This window comes from Perognathus longimembris, chromosome 20, assembly GCF_023159225.1.
Source record: "Perognathus longimembris pacificus isolate PPM17 chromosome 20, ASM2315922v1, whole genome shotgun sequence".
In the NCBI taxonomy this organism is placed as follows: domain Eukaryota; kingdom Metazoa; phylum Chordata; class Mammalia; order Rodentia; family Heteromyidae; genus Perognathus; species Perognathus longimembris.
Window position 1 is genome coordinate 28,372,123 of NC_063180.1, and position 16,340 is coordinate 28,388,462.

Below are 16,340 nucleotides of genomic sequence, written 5' to 3' on the forward strand. Positions count from 1 at the left end.
GCCAGCCCAGGCTACATAGTGAGTTGTATGTGATAATACCTGTTTAAAACAAAACAAAAACCCCTCCAGGAAGAGCTCTGTGTTCCCCTGCCCCCCAGGTGGGACTATCTTAGAGCCCATCTCCAGTGAGGAAGTGATTGCTGAATGACTGAAACTTAAGGTGCAGCAATAAAAGTAGTTAAAGCAGCCACATGGCCCAGCTTGCTTTCATTTTCCTAATGACTCCACATTTTTGTTACCTCTTCTTTCCGTAGAAGTCCCTGGATGAGGATGACCTGGGTCCCAAAAGGGTAGCTGTTCTGCAGGAGGAAGCCAAAGAATGGAGTTGCCGGGCCGAAGAAGCTGTCGCCTCTATTCAAGACATCACTGTGGATTATTTTAAGGAAACAGTGAAGGCATTAGCAGGTGATAATTAGAAAATGCTGCACTGACATAATTTTCATGTATTCAAGACATCTGAATAAAATCCCAGGCATTGGGAATTCATTGTAAGGATAAGTTCACATAGACACTGTGGTGTGCTGCAGGAAGAAAAATCCTGTATTCCTTTAATACATGGAGGAGGGTGGGGGCAGTGAGGGAGATGTGGGGGCCTAGGACAGGGAAATTAGGTTTGGCAGAGTGATCCCACAAGACACCTACATATGCAGGTAGAGCTTGTCCTGATCTCTGAAGGATTCATGGACTTGGAGAGAACAAGAACATGCAGGATAAAAGGGCGAGGAGGGGATTGTTTCCTGGGTGAGAGGAGTAGCATTCGCAAAGGCGCTTGTGGCTTCCGGAGCTTGGCAGATAGGAACCTGAAGGTTGGTGGGCTGGGCCAGGGAGTGCAGAGGAGAGTGGTGGCTGTGGGGTGGGAGAGGAGCCGGCAGGACCAGCAGCAGGATGGAGGGCCCCTGTCTCATCCCAAATCGTCAGTGATAGGAGACAACTTTGCCTGTCAATGTGTCTGCTGAGATACAAGCAGTCATGACATAAATTATGCAGCTTAGACCAGGGACTCTACTCAAGCCTAGAGCTCTTGCCCAGCATGCTTGAGGCCCCAAGTCCAATTTCCAGTAACATTCACCTGTGCATGCATGTGCATGCACACACACACACACACACAGAACGTTCAGGAGATAATAAAGGGTTAACTCAGTATAAATTCTGCCTCTTTTAAAAAAAATTATTTTTATTTCTTGCAAGTCCTGGGCCTTGGACTCAGGGCCTGAGCACTGTCCCTGGCTTCTCTTTGCTCAAGGCTAGCACTCTGCCACTTGAGCCACAGTGCCACTTCTGGCCATTTTCTATATATGTGGTGCTGGGGAATCGAACCCAGGGCTTCATGTGTACGAGTCAAGCACTCTTTGCCACTAGGCCATGTAACCAGGCCCAATCCTGCCTCTTTTAATGAGTTATAATTTTGTTTTTTGCAACAGGAATGCAGAGACAAATGGAACAAGATAGGAAGAGATTTGGCCAGGCTGCCTGGGCCACAGCTACTCCCAGGTTAGAAAGACTCAAGCTCCTGTTAGCTCGAGAGACTTCGCAACTGATGAGAGCCAAAGAGTTGTGTTTAAATCGCAAAAAAGCTGAGATAAAGAGAAAGGTAAGATAAAGGTCAATTTGTTTCAAAAATGCATTTTTAATTTAGGTTGGGTCTTGGTTAAGGAGCTTCCTTCTTCAATGAATTTCATACCTGTCACATTAGATAAGACTGGGCATTGTGGACAGTTAAGTTTTCCTTTGGTGAAGATGTGTTTCTGAAATATATTGTACAATTCACTTTATTTAAAATACTGAGCTCAGCACTGAAGTGCATAATGTATAATCAAAATCAATTCAGCAATAATACTTTTTTTTTTTTTTTTTTTGGTGTTGCTGAGGCCTGGACACAGGCCTCAGACATACTATGTAAGCGCTCTGCCACTAAGCACTTCTGGCCTCTTGGATCTTTAGAATAATAATCAAAGAATGCTTCATCCCAGGGCCATAGCCACTGAAATGTTTCTTGTAATCTCAGGACTTTAAAGCAGAACCATATAGATACCACGTTGTCAGTTTGGGCTGCTGTAAGGGAATACCATAGGTTGGGGGCTACAGCCACACACTGTTTCTGACAGTTCAGGAGGGCCATGGGCTTTGAGTCCATGACTGTGGTGGTGTCTTCCTGGCCAGGGCCTTATTGCTATAGGCTCTATGGCCTCCCTCTGTGTGCATCTGAGGGAGAATACTAATAAGAGCATGTTGCAAGCACCAGCCCTTGACCTCATGTGACACTCTGCATTGCCATCACTGAGCTTCAACGCACCACTGGGTTACATCAACCCATAACAAGCCTCACTGCCACTTTCCTCAGAATCTAAATGCTCTCACGTTTCAAGAATGAGGTGTTTGTGGGCTGGGAATATGGCCTAGTGGCAAGAGCGCTTGCCTCCAACACATGAAGCTCTCGTTCGATTCCCCAGCACCACATATATGGAAAACGGCCAGAAGGGGCGCTGTGGCTCAGGTGGCAGAGTGCTAGCCTTGAGCCAGAAGAAGCCAGGGACAGTGCTCAGGCCCTGAGTCCCAGACCCATGACTGGCCAAAAAAAAAAAAAGAATGAGGTGTTTGTAATGAACACTGAATAAACTATTTTTCTCATTAGGTAAAAGTGTTTTTTTAATATTTAGTAGAGTAAGGACTAGGAAGAAGCCAGTATACTTTTAAAGTTTATGTTTAGTATACTAATTAATTCTTTTTCCCTGACTAAAACCAAGATGGAAGACCTTCCAGAACAAGAAAGAAATATGGATGCTGTAGATGAGTTAGAAATGCAGTATTATGAAATTCAGTTGGAACTATATGAAATCAAATTTGAAATTTTAAAAAATGAAGAAATATTTCTTATTACACAGCTGGACTCTATAAAAAGACTTATAAAAGGTAAAATCTATGTTTGTAAGAAAATGTTTAAGTTACATATTTTAGAGACTATTATAAACTTTTAATTACTACTTATCTACTTGTAACACCTGTTGAAGTGTGTTCGTTTCCCTTTGGTTTTGTCGTGTGTATTCCCCCCACTCCCCATTGTGGGGCTTGAACTCAGGCCTGAGTGCTGTCTCTGAGTTTTTTTGCTCAAGGCTAGTGCTCTACCACTTTGAGCCACAGCTCCATTTCCAGCTTTTTAATGATTATTTGGAGATAAGCGTCTCAGGGACTTTCCTGCCTGAGCTGGCTTTGAACTGCAGTCCTCAGATCCAGCCTCCTGAGTAGCTAGGGTGACAGGCAGGAGCCACCAGTGCCGGGCCAGCCCCTTCAGTCAGTACAGGCTCCGCTCCCTAGGCAGGTGCTCTACACTTGAGCCACGCCTCCAGCACTGTTTTGCATTGGTCAGTTTCAAGGTGGGGTCTTGCTTTATACCCATTCTGGCCTGGGCTGCAGTCCTCCTCCCTGAGCTTCCCAGGTGACTGCGCTCACGGGTAAGCCCTGTTGGGCCGGGGAAACAGCACACTGCTGTGCTCAGTCTCTGGTTGTCTCCAGGCACCAAATGGAATGAAGTTTGTTTTTTGAACTACAATCTTCATTCTCTGCCTCCAAAGTAGCTAGGATTACAGGCTTGAGCTAGTGGGCCTAGTCTTTCAGTTTTTTTATTCATATGTATTCATTATTCAACATACAGCAAAACAAAGGAAAACTTCAAGCCTGTTATTTAGAGATACTTAGCAGGAACAATTTGCTGTTAACTTTGTAGCCTTATAAATATGTTAAATGTATATGTGACTGTCAAGAGTTTTTAAAACCAAAACTGTCTTGTTTGGTAACCATTTTTTACTCATGCTACAATAACCATCTTCCATTTCAGTAATGAAATAAATTTTAATGGCTACATAGTATTCAAATTTATAGATATATTGTGATTTCTAGGTTAAAAATGTCTTGAGCAGCAGTATAGCAGAGAATTTCCCTTCATACGTTAGGTGTATAGGACAGACTATTTTCTTAAAATAATTTCTAAAGTGGAATTACTGTATTAAGGACAGTGTGTCTTTTGCACTTTAAGACATATTAAAACACCAATAAGCGTTATGTGGGATACATTTTTCTTATGCCTGTATTGCTTTCTAGTTTCTAATGTCGTGCTTGTGGTACCAAGTGATGCCTCTGTCCAGAATGTGAGAGCACAGGCTTCATTTACTCCTGTCTGTTTGGCAACTGATAAAAAGAAATGCCACCTTCTGATTTTCACTATAAGTTTTGTATGTTTTCTGGTCATTTTAAGAATTTTTGTCTTGGGCTGGGGATATGGCTCAGTGGCAAGAGTGCTTGCCTTGTATACATGAGGCCCTGGGTTCGATTCCCCAGCACCACATATACAGAAAAAGGCCAGAAATGGTGCTGTGGCTCAAGTGGCAGAGTGCTAGCCTTGAGCAAAAAGAAGCCAGGGACAGTGCTCAGGCCCTGAGTCCAAGGCCCAGGACTGGCCAATAAAAAAAAGAAAAAAAAGAATTTTTGCCTTCTCATGTCTCTGTTCATTTTTCTTTGGGATATTTATTTACCATAAGGATATTAGTCAGTTTACCATACTATGGTAGAAAGTGAACTTTCCTGCCCAGATCAATAGTGAGATTAATAGTGGTCCTTACTGCCTTGCATGGATGTCTCCTAGCCAGAATTCCTAGACTGCTCTGGTCTACTTCTGGTTGTTGTTCTCCGCTTATTTGTGAGTCTGCATGCCAACCCCTGGTTCCTGTACCTTGGAGTACATTTGACTCTCCAGGAGGGCAGACACCACCATCACTTCTCTAGCATTTTATATTCCCTCTCACTTCTGTGTCCTTCCAGATGAACTTAATCACTTTGGCAAGTGTAAAACAAACAAAAAACTCAACCGGAATTTTGATTGGGATGGTGCTTAAAGTTAGAGATTACTTGGGGAAAAGCTGTCGCCTATGCACTTTTGAATCTTCCCGCCCAAGGTCATGGTATGTCTCTCCATGTACTTAAAGCTTTTCTTTTTCTAAAGTCCCCCAAAGTTTAGTAATTTTTTTCATGTATATCTTGGACATTCAGTTGGATCCTCGGTATTCAAAATTTTCAGGACTTTCAAACTGTAAGCATTTTATGTATTTAGGAAGAAATTCTTTTGGAAAGTTAATGTGGAAGGATGCATGCCAAATTGTTGATGTTTTCTTCTAAAAATGGGACTCAAAGTTTGGGAAAGGAGTTCTCACTTTTTATTATGCACTTATGTAGTGAATGAATTTATCCTAAGTGTGCTTTTCAAAAAACAATATGCAATCCAGATTAAATACCAGTAAGGCACCTTTACAATAACTGGTAAAAATTTATTTTCTGGGTTGCAGTTTGGCAGTAAGGTATCAAGAATCTGGAATATTCATTTGCTAGGGAAGTACAGATGATTTACCTAGAGAAGTATTTATCACAATGAAATTGGTAATATTGCAACACTGGAACATTCTAACAACAGAGAATGATTAGAGAATACTATGTTGCCATTAAAATTATATTTCCATCACATGGAAGATGTACTCTGAACTCTGTTGATAGGTGTGGCTGTGTAAGAGGTATGCGGCTCTATGTACCTAAATGTTAATAGTGGGTTTCCTTATCTTTAAAACATTTTGGTGTGTTTTTTTAATATGTTTTTAGAAAAACAGGATGAAGTTGTCTATTACGACTCATGTGAAAGTCCAGAGGAACTTCAAGTGGTTGTGGAGGCAGGGCAGCTGCATGAAGAGGACCCAGAGCTAAGGGAACTGAGCCGGCAGCGGCAGCAACTGGAGGCCAAGAGGGGCCGGATCTGCACCAAGAGAGCCTACCTCAGGAACAGACAGGTAGCTGGCTGGAGACTTCACTTCTCCCTCCTTTGATGAAAGAAAGATAAAGGTTTTACTCAGTCATTGTATGTGTATGTAACTATATTTATATATGTCCATTTACATAGATCTCTCTCTATATACATAGGTATATAGATAAGTAGGTAGGAACTCTTTCTTAGTAATTATCAGCTATGTAACAATTTCTGACATACATCTTTATGTGATTTCCCTCCCCTTCCCCCCCCCTCCCCAGTCCTGGGGCTTGAAATCAGGACCTGGGCATAGCCACAGCACCTCTTCTGGCTTTTTCTGTTTATGTGGAACCCAGGCTTCATGCATGCTAGGCAAGCACTCTACCACTAGGCCACATTCCCAGCCCTGAGATGTATTTTATTGTAAGTTACAGATTATAAAAAAATGAATCACAGATTACATATTTATTTTGTTTTGGTATTTTTTAGCCAAGGCCTTACTTGTAGCCCAGGCTGGCCTTGAATTCATATTCTTCCTGTTTATTACTGTTTTATTTTATTTTTTGCTATTATAAAGGTGATACACAGAGGGGTTGCAGTTACATAAGTTAAAAAGTACATTTCTTTTTGGACAGTATCATCTCTTGCTTTTTTTCTGTCTTATTATATTTGTGTGTGTGTATATATATATGTGTGTTGTGTGAAATACTTGGAAATATATCTTAAGAATAGAAATATAAATACTTTTAGAAGTTATGATCGTGCATACTCTTTGCAGGCTTGTGTTAAAGAACTGTGGGTTTAGGAGCCACTGTATGGGAGATCTGACGATTCCCAGCCTTTGCCCTTTGCTCCTCATTCCAGAAGGTCACAGGCACTAGGCAGTGTGCTCAGGTCAGCCCTCTTCGGCTGTGTAACAGTGGTGTGAGGGAGCGGCCTCCACCAATCAGAGGATGTGGGACACCTGCCTAGATACCATCCCTGCTGCCCCAGACCTGCCACTGGCTTCTGGGAAGTCTGGGTTGCTAGGATGGGAGCTGAGGTCGAGTCCCAGAGTCCATCCACTTGGAGTTGAAATCACCACTGGGCCACTCAGTAGCCATGTGACCCTAGGTAAATTACCTACATCTGATTTGAAGCCAGCCCTGGCAGAAAAGCCTGTGAGACTCTTTATCTCCCATTAGCCAGCAAAAATCTAGAAGTGAAGGAATGCTCAAGTGGTAGAGGGCCAGCCTGGAGTGAAAAAGCCAAGCAAAAGCTCAAGTCCCTCAGAGCATAAGTCCCAGTACTAGCACAAAAAATAAATAATGAATAATTTAAAAATAAAACCAGACTGTTAAGAACTTCATCTCTCCATGCACTCTGGAAATGAACAGAGTATTCCTGTGCGTAGCAGTCGGCCCTTCAGTAGTAATGAGCACTCACTCTAGTACAAGCACAGCGCTACATCCTGGGGTAGTACTAGAAAATGTTCATGTGATTTATATTATTTTATCAGGACCGGTGCAAAGAAACTCATCGGCTCAGATTACAGCAAGCTAAAGAAAGCACAAGGTATTTTCATCAGCATCATAGCATTCAGATGGTGAGTAACTGAAGGGAAATGTTTCACATTTGCATGCTGTGTCCTGCAGCTGGCACAGACTGGGGGGCATAGCAGGGTAGAGCCCTTTTCTTTGTCACAACACACGAGCAACTTACATGTATTTGCTTCAATATAGAAACGAGACAAAGTGAAAGAGGAGGAGCAAAAGAAAAAGGAATGGATAAACCTAGAACGTCAAAAAACGCTCCAACGATTAAGAGCATATAAAGGGGTAAGTTCTAGAAATAATCATTTCACCTAAAACCCATCCTTGGAGACAGTATAAAATATCAACAGACAACTCAGAACATGAAATGTTTTGAAATGGGATTTGTGGTGTATCAATAAAGAACAAAAATTAAAGAGTATCAGTATGATAAACCACAACTTAAAAGAGCTGCTGTTTTGGTTTTGGTTGTGGGGCTTGAACTCAGGACCTGGGTGCTGTCCCTGAGCTAGTGCTCTAACACTTTGAGCCATAGCTCCACTTCCAGTTTTTGGTTAATTGTAGATAAGAGTCTCACAGGGGACTTTCTGCCCAGCCTTGCTTTGAATTGTGATTCTCAGATCTCAGCCTCCTTAATAGCTAGGATTATAGGCATGAGCCACCAGCACTTGGCTGTTTTCTTTGTGTGTGTGTGTTTTGAGACAGAGTCTAGAATACTATGTGGCTCAGGCTAGTCTTGAACTCCTTCTGCCCTAGTTTCAGTTGGGGGATTTGGGTGTGGGCTGCCACAGGTTTGGGTTCCTGCACAGATCTCTTCCATGAGTGGCATGAGCTATGCTCACTGTGGTTAAAACCAGCAGGAAAACTCCATTCCAGCTGACCTTTCCCTCACTTGCTCTGTGAGGAATCCACTCTTGCTCAATATCTGCCGCCCTGGTTCACATCTGTGGCTCCACATGCTGCCCTTGGTCTCACTGGCTTGTCTGCTGTCACTAGAGAACCCCACTCTTGAGAGTATTTCTTAGGGTGGGATTTTCTTTATCATACTGATATCTGAGGCCGGAACCATACAAACTTAGTGGAAAGAATTATCCAGTCCCTTTGATGTACCCTTACAGACTGGCTTTTCAAGTGTATAGCCAGAATGCCTATTCTTTTTACCCTCCTATTTGTATTTAACACTATAGATTTTGTATTATTTTCCATGACTTTAATATTTGGAATAAATTTCCCATGTTTTTTGTCTTCCTCTTGTCCTTTTAGAGTTCCTGATCTTTTATGTTAAAACAGTTGTATTTTCTTTTCACATCTTTATTTCATTATCAAGAAATTAATAAAACTTGACTGAAGGCTACAATTGCTTTTTTATTTTCTTCTTTAAATTATTTTATTTTTTATTTTTTCGCCAGTTCTGGCGCTTGGACTCAGGGCCTGAGCAATTTCCCTGTCTTCTTTTTGCTCAAGGCTAGCACTCTGCCACTTGAGCCACAGCGCCACTTCTGGCCATTTTCTATATATGTGGTGCTGGGGAATTGAACCCTGGGCTCCATGTATACGAGGCAAGCACTCTTGCCACTAGGCCATATTCCCAGCCCCTGCTTTTTTATTTTCAGTGGTATTGGAGCTTAAACTCAGGATTTTGAGGTGCTAGGCAGGTGCTCTACCTCTTGAACCATGCCCGTAGCTCTTTGGTTTTAATTATTTTCAGGTAGGGAATTGTGGTTTTGCCCAGGACTAGCCCCAGACTTTGATCCTCCTAACTGCGGCCTTCTGTGTAGCTAGGATCACAGACATGATTGGTTTTGGTTGTGATGGGGTCTTTCTAATAAAAACTTTCTGCCTGGGGTGTCCTTGAACTGTGATCCTCCCCAGTCTTCACATTGGAGTAGTTGGGATTACGTGAGCCACCATGCTCAGCAAGTGCTTTTTTTTTATTTTTGGCCTGAGACCTGGACTTGAACTTGGTACCTTACTCTTTTGCTTAGCTAGCGCCTCGTCGAGTCACTCTTCCAACCCTGAGTGCTTGCCTTTTTAATCCCTAAGAATAGATTTAGTAGTGAAGTCATGTAAGTACAAATGACCGGGGGCCATTTTGGACAGTGCACACATGTCACTGTTTGCAGAGGTCAGTTCGTAGCCTCAGCTTCCATGGTGTGTGTTTGTGGCAGATTTCTCATGAGTTTTTCCATCTTTAGAAATGTCCAGCTCAGTCTGTGCCGAAGACCTGCCCAGAAGCTGTGGCTCCGAACCGGCTGGCTGGGCTTGCTTTGCAGGTGTCCTCAGACGCTTCACAGCCCAGGTCCAGGATTGGCGGGACTCAGGCAGGAGGAGCCCCTCCTGTCCCTGAAGGCTGGGATGGGAAGACTCTGCAGAACCAAGACTGTCCTGGAAATGTCCCTGTCCAGACACATCCCAAATCCAATGAGGAACTGTCATTGTCGTTGGCTCCACCGCCGCCGCCGCCTCCTCCTCCTCCACCACCTCTGCCACCTCTGCTCCCTGCTCTGCCCTTGTCTTCTCAAGCTGCCACTCACCGGAACTCAGGCCTCAGAACCTCAGTAACTGCTGATGAGCCACATTCCCTACTGTGTGAACCACCAGCAGAAAGACCACGTGATTGTGTGGAACGTTTTCCGTGCCCAGGTAATGGCTGGAATTGTGCTGAGTCATCATCTTCAGTTCAAACTTCTTCTTTCAGAACTCTCTAGACTTATAATATTCAAGTATTTATTGACTTGAAGTATTATTTTTATTAGAGTCGGTGCAGCTGAATTTCACTGGGATTGATAAATATAAATTCAGCCTAAAAAAAAAATCTGTTTTAAAATTTGCTGATCTTATGGCTTGTGATTTTGAAAGCTGTCAAGAATTGGCATCAGTTTTCTCAAACTTCAGTATTTGATTTCTGGAATATTTTTTCAATACAGCTTTAAATTAAACTTAGTGTTGCATCTCTTGAATCCTGTACAGAATTAAGGTGTTGTATTCAGAGGAGAATATCGCTTAAAGATTGTTGTAGAGGAATATTACCTAGTATGTTGACCCCTTTCAGATTGTTATAAAAGAAGCTACTTATTGCAAGTGTAGTACACAATAGATTGTAATATCTGTTTAATGAGGCCCATAGGCTCATGCTTAAATCTAATTGGTGGCTCTAGACACTGACTGTTGAGGAGACTGGCCACCTGCCGGAACTCGTAGTTTGGGGTGTATGTGTTAGATAAATCCTAGCAAGGTGCTGTGAATACCTCTGTAAAATGTCTCAGCAGCTCCACCTAGAATATGCAGGTTTGTACATGCTTCCAGGCTCTTCTATTAACTCTTGAGTTCAGGAACCATTGAAAATGCCTACTCTGCTAGGTGGAGACCAGAAGGCCCATTTCTATGGGCTCTGCATCGTGTGAATGACATGTTGGGGCTTGTGTGCCTGTGCTTGGACCAGAGTTTGGATGTTGATACAGCACTAAGGTGGGGGGCAGGGGTGGGCCTCTGGCCAGTCCAGGTGTTTTTCTGTTGTTTTTCTTTGTTGGTCGTGAGGCTTGAACCTTGGTGCTGCCCTTAAGCTTTTTGTTTTTGGCCAGTCCTGGGCCTTGAACTCAGGGCCTGAGCACTGTCCCTGGCTTCTTTTTGCTCAAGGCTAGCACTCTGCCACTTGAGCCACAGTGCCACTTCTGGCCTTTTTCTGTATATGTGGTGCTGGGGAATCGAACCCAGGGTCTCATGTATACAAGGCAAGCACTCTTGCCACTAGGCCATATCCCCAGCCCCTGCCCTTAAGCTTTTTCACTCAAGGCTGGTGCTCTACCACTTTTTAGCCACAGCTCCACTTCTGGTGTTCTGGTAGTTAAATGGAGATGAGTCTCACAGACATTCCTGCCTGGCTTCAGCTGCAGTCCTCAGTTCTCAGCCTCTTGAGTAGCTAGGATGACAGGCGTGAACAACCAGCACCTGGAACTGTTTCCCCCAGACAGAGCCTCACTATTTAGCTTATGCTAACCTGGATCTTGCAGTCCTCCTGCCTCAGCCTCGGAGGCTGGGATTATAGGCATGTGCACCTATTCCTGGCCAAGTTCAGGTTTAATGCATGGAATGTTATCTCGCACTGAAAAGATGTTTGAATTAGAACCAGAAAACGTCCTTGTTTATAAGACTTGTCTTACTATTCCCTGAAGGGAATCAAAATAAGTGATAGGCTTAAATCAAAAATGAAATAGCCATTGTCAGCCAGAGGGTGAACTTGGGAGTCACCACTAAAAATGACTGAATGTTGAAAGCTTACCTGGGAGTACAAGTCAGTAGCCACAGCCTGCTCTGGATACAACAGATGACGTAAGTTTTTACTCTTCAGGGTCTCAAGGTGCCTGAGTGAAAATAGCTTCTTCTTGCCCTGCCCTGAAATTCTGAGTTAATTTGTATTTTGACAGCACTTCACACCCTCAGAAACAGAGTGTGTAACTACTCCAGGGGAATGTGGGTGGAATCACGCACACTATATGCAGAAGAATGTGCCAGTGCCACCCCCTCCTAGTTCATTGAGCTGCCGATTAGTTTACTGTAAGCCTTCGTGTGTGTGGAAACCACTTGTTTCATTCCACAGAGTGAGTCACCGCTGACAAACAGCCAGAACTGAAGTGTGTGAAGCCTGTAGGAAGGGAAATGGGCCTGTGCAATGTGGAGGATCTAGTTATGTGCATTGGGTGAAGTTGGCTCCTCCCAGGCATCCATAGCATCTTGGGTGTCCTGAAAACCAAGTTGCGGCTGTGTATTTGCCAAAGTGAGTGGTCACATTAGAATATTAGGTATTGAGCTATTCTGGATCTGTGATTACCATGCATTTACTTAATGGAAGGATGATTATTGCTTAAATAATGGTATTAACTTGTGTTTTCATGAGTGTTTTGGCAGCCTGCACTTAACAACATTTGCTCTATCTCCCCCATTTCAGGATCTATGGATGAAGTGTTGGCCTCCTTACAGCAGGGAAGAACCCCTCTCAGGAAAGCAGAAGGGCCTGCTCCGCCAGAGGTGCCCCCTCCTCGCTCCTCAGTCAATGAGCAGATTCTGGCTGCCATAAAGCAGGGGGTCAGACTGAAGAAAGTCCACTCAGACTCGAGCCCACACCTGGGCCCCAACAGAAAGCCAGCCAGCGACCTGGAGAGGAGCATCAAGGCTGCGCTGCAAAGAATCAACAGGGCATCTGCCGACTCGGAGGACAGCGACGAGCAGAGCCCTGGAGAATGGGACCGTTAGGCTCTTCTGCAGATCTGCCACAGGCAGGCGGGCCACACAGCACCCCATTCCAGAAGGGCTTTGGGTGGGACATTGGGTAGAAAGCACAGATTCAGCCACCACCACGCCAGACCAGTTGGCAGGACCCACTGCGAGCCTCCCTGGCCTGAGAGTAGCACCTGCCTCTCCCCGGGGTCACATAGAGTCATTCTGATCTTGCACGCTTATGTGACTCTGCTGTACTGCACTGTTAGACTACTGACCTCGTCCTGTGCCTATGGGATGGTTTTTTAGAATGAATGTGAACACTATGCCTTTGCAAAAATCAAAGTAAATTGCTTATATTCAGGAATTATTTTAAATATCTAACAAATGTACTTTGTTTTAAGCACTGTGTGCACACACAATAAAAGACATATTTTTAAGGTGCCGGTGTCAGTGAGGGAAAGTGGAAGCAGTATCTGAACTGCGTTCAGAGTGCAGACCCTCTCCTGCCCCAGTGGGTTTATTTTCTCCCAGGATTTCAGCTAAACCTTCCTACATGCTCAGAGTGGAGGCCTACTGGGAATTTCCTCCTCACCTACTGTGAAAATAGGACAACACAAAACAGCTTCGGAATTTCTTAAACTGTCCAACCTTGTACCTTGTTATCCTGCTCTTATGACCTCAATCCTGAGTTTCCTCTGAACAGAATGAACCTCACCTTGTTTCTAAAGGAGCATTCTTTAATAGACCCCAAACTTTCCTACTTCTACTTTTGTAACCAGTTCTGGGCTGTACCAACCTGTGGAGCCGTGGCTGGCATGGCTGGAAGGGGTATGGGAGGGTCTAAGTCCTTAGGTAGCTGTGACTTGGACTTGCCTTCTTGGCATAGCTGGGGATCCTTCAGTGTGGCACCACGAGGCTGCCCACAGGAATGCTGCAAGTCCTACATTTCCAGAGCTCAAACCCAACTCCTGTGCCTGAGGGTGTCTCCCGGCCAGCCTCACTGGTGTGAACCAAGCTGACTATGCAGCCTTGCACCACTACTCCCTTGGAGGACTGGAAGTTGAGCCAGATGGCTTATTTGCTGGGTTTTGCCTCCAAATCATGGAGTCAGACTCAGTGGCTCTCTCCCAGGCCTCCTTTTCCACTCCAGGGGGGACAGGCCAAGCTCAGCACCAAGACAGCCCTCAATTTAGCATTAAAAAACTGGCAAAATCAGGACATTTTTATGCCTATTTTGCAGGATTTTCTTTCTGATTATTTTGCAGGAGTGGAGAACCTTTTCACTTGCCAAGGGCTATTTGGGTATTTGTAACATTAGCAGGCTATAACAACTCACCAATGCAGGTCGACAGCTTGGAGTAGGCTGACCTCTGTGCCCCTGGCCCACTGTGGTTTTTGTAAGGCACCAGAAAGTGTTGGTTTCAGATGTTCTCAATTATACTCTCAAGGGCTTGCCAAAGGTGAGAAGCCTTCAAAAAGAATTTACACATTTAAAATTCCTGGCCCAATTATGTCTTTAGTACCTCAAAGCTTAGCTTCCTTCAGAACCTTCTCTTCCCTCACTTCTCCCTTGCACCCTTCTTGGAGCAAAGCCTTAAAGGAAATCTAAATTCTGGCTTGAAGGAATTGAGCCAAAGAGGGGTAACATGGCTCCTACCATCTAGTTTCAAGCCACCAGAGTACTGCCACCTATCAGTGTTTACCTAAAAAAAAGCCCCTCCCTGGCTTTCCAGCCCATATTTTCTAAAGGCTGGCGCTGTAAGCACACACACAAAGCTCCCAGAGATCTTGCTGCCATGATCAGGGCAGCCACTGCCCATGTAGGGTTTTACACCAAGCTGCTTTGCTGCTGCTTCCACAAAGCCTGCAGTTAGATTCCTCTGCCTCCTTGTCCTGGCAAACCCACTTTCACCCTTTAGTCTCAACCACAAAGCTTTCCCCTCTCAGATCTGCCTCATCGCTTTCCCGCTTCCCCCTACAACCCCTTGTCTTGTGGCTGTCTTTATACCTCCCTCAGCCACATACTGGCTGCAAGGCAGCAGGGGGGTGGAGGGGGGGAGGACCATGCCTCATATGCCAATCTGATAGGACAGTGGCTGGGATCTGGTCCTAGGATGACTATAATTGGCTGGTTCTTAGAGCTATCCTAGAGTGGAAGGCAATGAGCTGTGCCAAGCTGGTGTACTCATTTATTCATTCCTTTCCTCTCCAGAATTTGAATCAAGAATCAAACAGGAGTTACTATCCAAAGGGTTTGAAACTAGGTGCTGGTGGCTTACACCTATAATCCTAGCTACTTAGGAAGCTGAAATCCAGAGGATTGTGGTTTAAAGCTAGCCTGGGCAGAAAAGTCCACGAATCTCCATCTCCAAAATAACCACCAAGAGACAGGCTGGAGGCATTGTAGAGTACCAGTTGAGTAAGCAAGACAAGCAAGTGTGAGGCCCTGAGTCCAAACCCTGCTACTAGCAAGAAGGGGTTCTGACTAAGGACCACCACGTGTCCTATGAGGTCATGTAGGACTGTGGCTTTATATAGCAGAGGCTCTTCAATGAAGGATGAAAATATGTGAGAAATGTACTAGTTTCCTACTGCTAACTTAAATTGCTGAAAATGAAGTTGCTCAACACAAATTTCTAGAAGTGGTCCATAGGTCAGGAGTGCAACAGTTCAAGGGACTGCACTCTCTCCTGAAGGCTCCAGGAGAAAAAGCACGTTCTTGCCTTTTCTGGTTTCTAGAAGCTGCTTGTGTTACTTGGCTTGTGGCTCCATCTTCAAAGCCAGAAGGGTCTCTGTAAGAACTTGTGACTAGATTGGGCTGACTCAGATGGTCCGGGATAATCTTCCATCTGAATCCAGTTAACAATCCGCAGGCTCCAAGAACAAGGATGTGGCTTCTTTGGGGGCCATTGTTCTGTTAGCAAAAGGCCCTGCTAGAAGATAGGGCGCCAGAGTCAGGTTGTAAAGGCCCTACTGCAGGAGTTGTTTTTGTTTTTGTTTTTTTTGGCCAGTCCTGGACTGGACTCAGGGCCTGAGAACTGTCCCTGGCTTCTTCCCACTCAAGCTAGCACTCTGCCACCTGAGCCACAGCGCCCCTTCTGGCCGTTTTCCATATATGTGATGCTGGGGAATGGAACTGAGAGCTTCATGTGTAGGAGGCAAGCACTCTTGCCACTAGGCCATATTCCCAGCCCCTAGGAGGTTTTCTTGAGACAGGTTGGCAACGCAAACTGCAGCTGGTCTGAAACCCTCCTTAGAAATCGTGAACTGGGAAGTGGAGCTGTGGCTCAAAGTGGTAGAACGCTATCCTTGAGCAAACCTCAGGGACGGATGCCAGGCCCTGAGTTCAAGCCCCCGGTGGACGAACAAGAAAACAGAAAAATATCGCTAATGTCCATGAAAGCAGAGAAGTATGGGCCGTGCTGAGGGGTGAAGGAAGACAGAGCATTGAAGTCACTGCAGGCACCTCCCAGGTGAGGGGTCTTCAGGGGCCTGGGCTTGCACTGACCTTGGAAAAGCTGGGTAACAGCAGGCTCTACTTGGCTATCTGTGGTAACGGTTTTGAGGGCAAACTCTGAGCCCCTCAGCCTGCCGATATGATCTCACCACTCAGTGGAATGAGGCAGAGCAGATGGGAAAGTTACTTGGTTACTTGGCTTTGTGTTTTCAGGGCTGGGGGAGGTTGCAGAGAGAGTGGCATGGAGTGGAGCGGGCCAGGGACAGAGGACACCTTGGCAGATGTAGACCCCAATCCTCACACCTAGGGAACACCTAAGCCCCTCAAAACCATCAAGCACTCACCTTTGGAG

At 44.9% G+C, this 16,340-nt stretch overlaps 1 protein-coding gene across 2 annotated transcripts in view; it reads left to right on the forward strand.

The window, feature by feature from the left end:
• Whamm (WASP homolog associated with actin, golgi membranes and microtubules) overlaps window positions 1-16,340 on the forward strand; it is a 42,105-nt gene that overhangs the window by 4,400 nt on the left and 21,365 nt on the right. Inside the window, exons 3-10 of one of the 2 annotated variants that reach the window (XR_007214207.1) lie at window positions 255-405; window positions 1,422-1,591; window positions 2,745-2,910; window positions 5,641-5,825; window positions 7,281-7,367; window positions 7,504-7,599; window positions 9,510-9,957; window positions 12,260-12,809. Coding sequence is in view for 1 of the 2 variants with exons in the window: in XM_048368890.1 (XP_048224847.1) it covers window positions 255-405; window positions 1,422-1,591; window positions 2,745-2,910; window positions 5,641-5,825; window positions 7,281-7,367; window positions 7,504-7,599; window positions 9,510-9,957; window positions 12,260-12,564 (1,608 nt within the window). In the remaining variant the exon portion in view is untranslated. Of the gene's footprint in view, window positions 1-254; window positions 406-1,421; window positions 1,592-2,744; window positions 2,911-5,640; window positions 5,826-7,280; window positions 7,368-7,503; window positions 7,600-9,509; window positions 9,958-12,259; window positions 12,968-16,340 lie in introns of those variants that run through there. The other variant, XM_048368890.1, reaches the window with a different exon arrangement.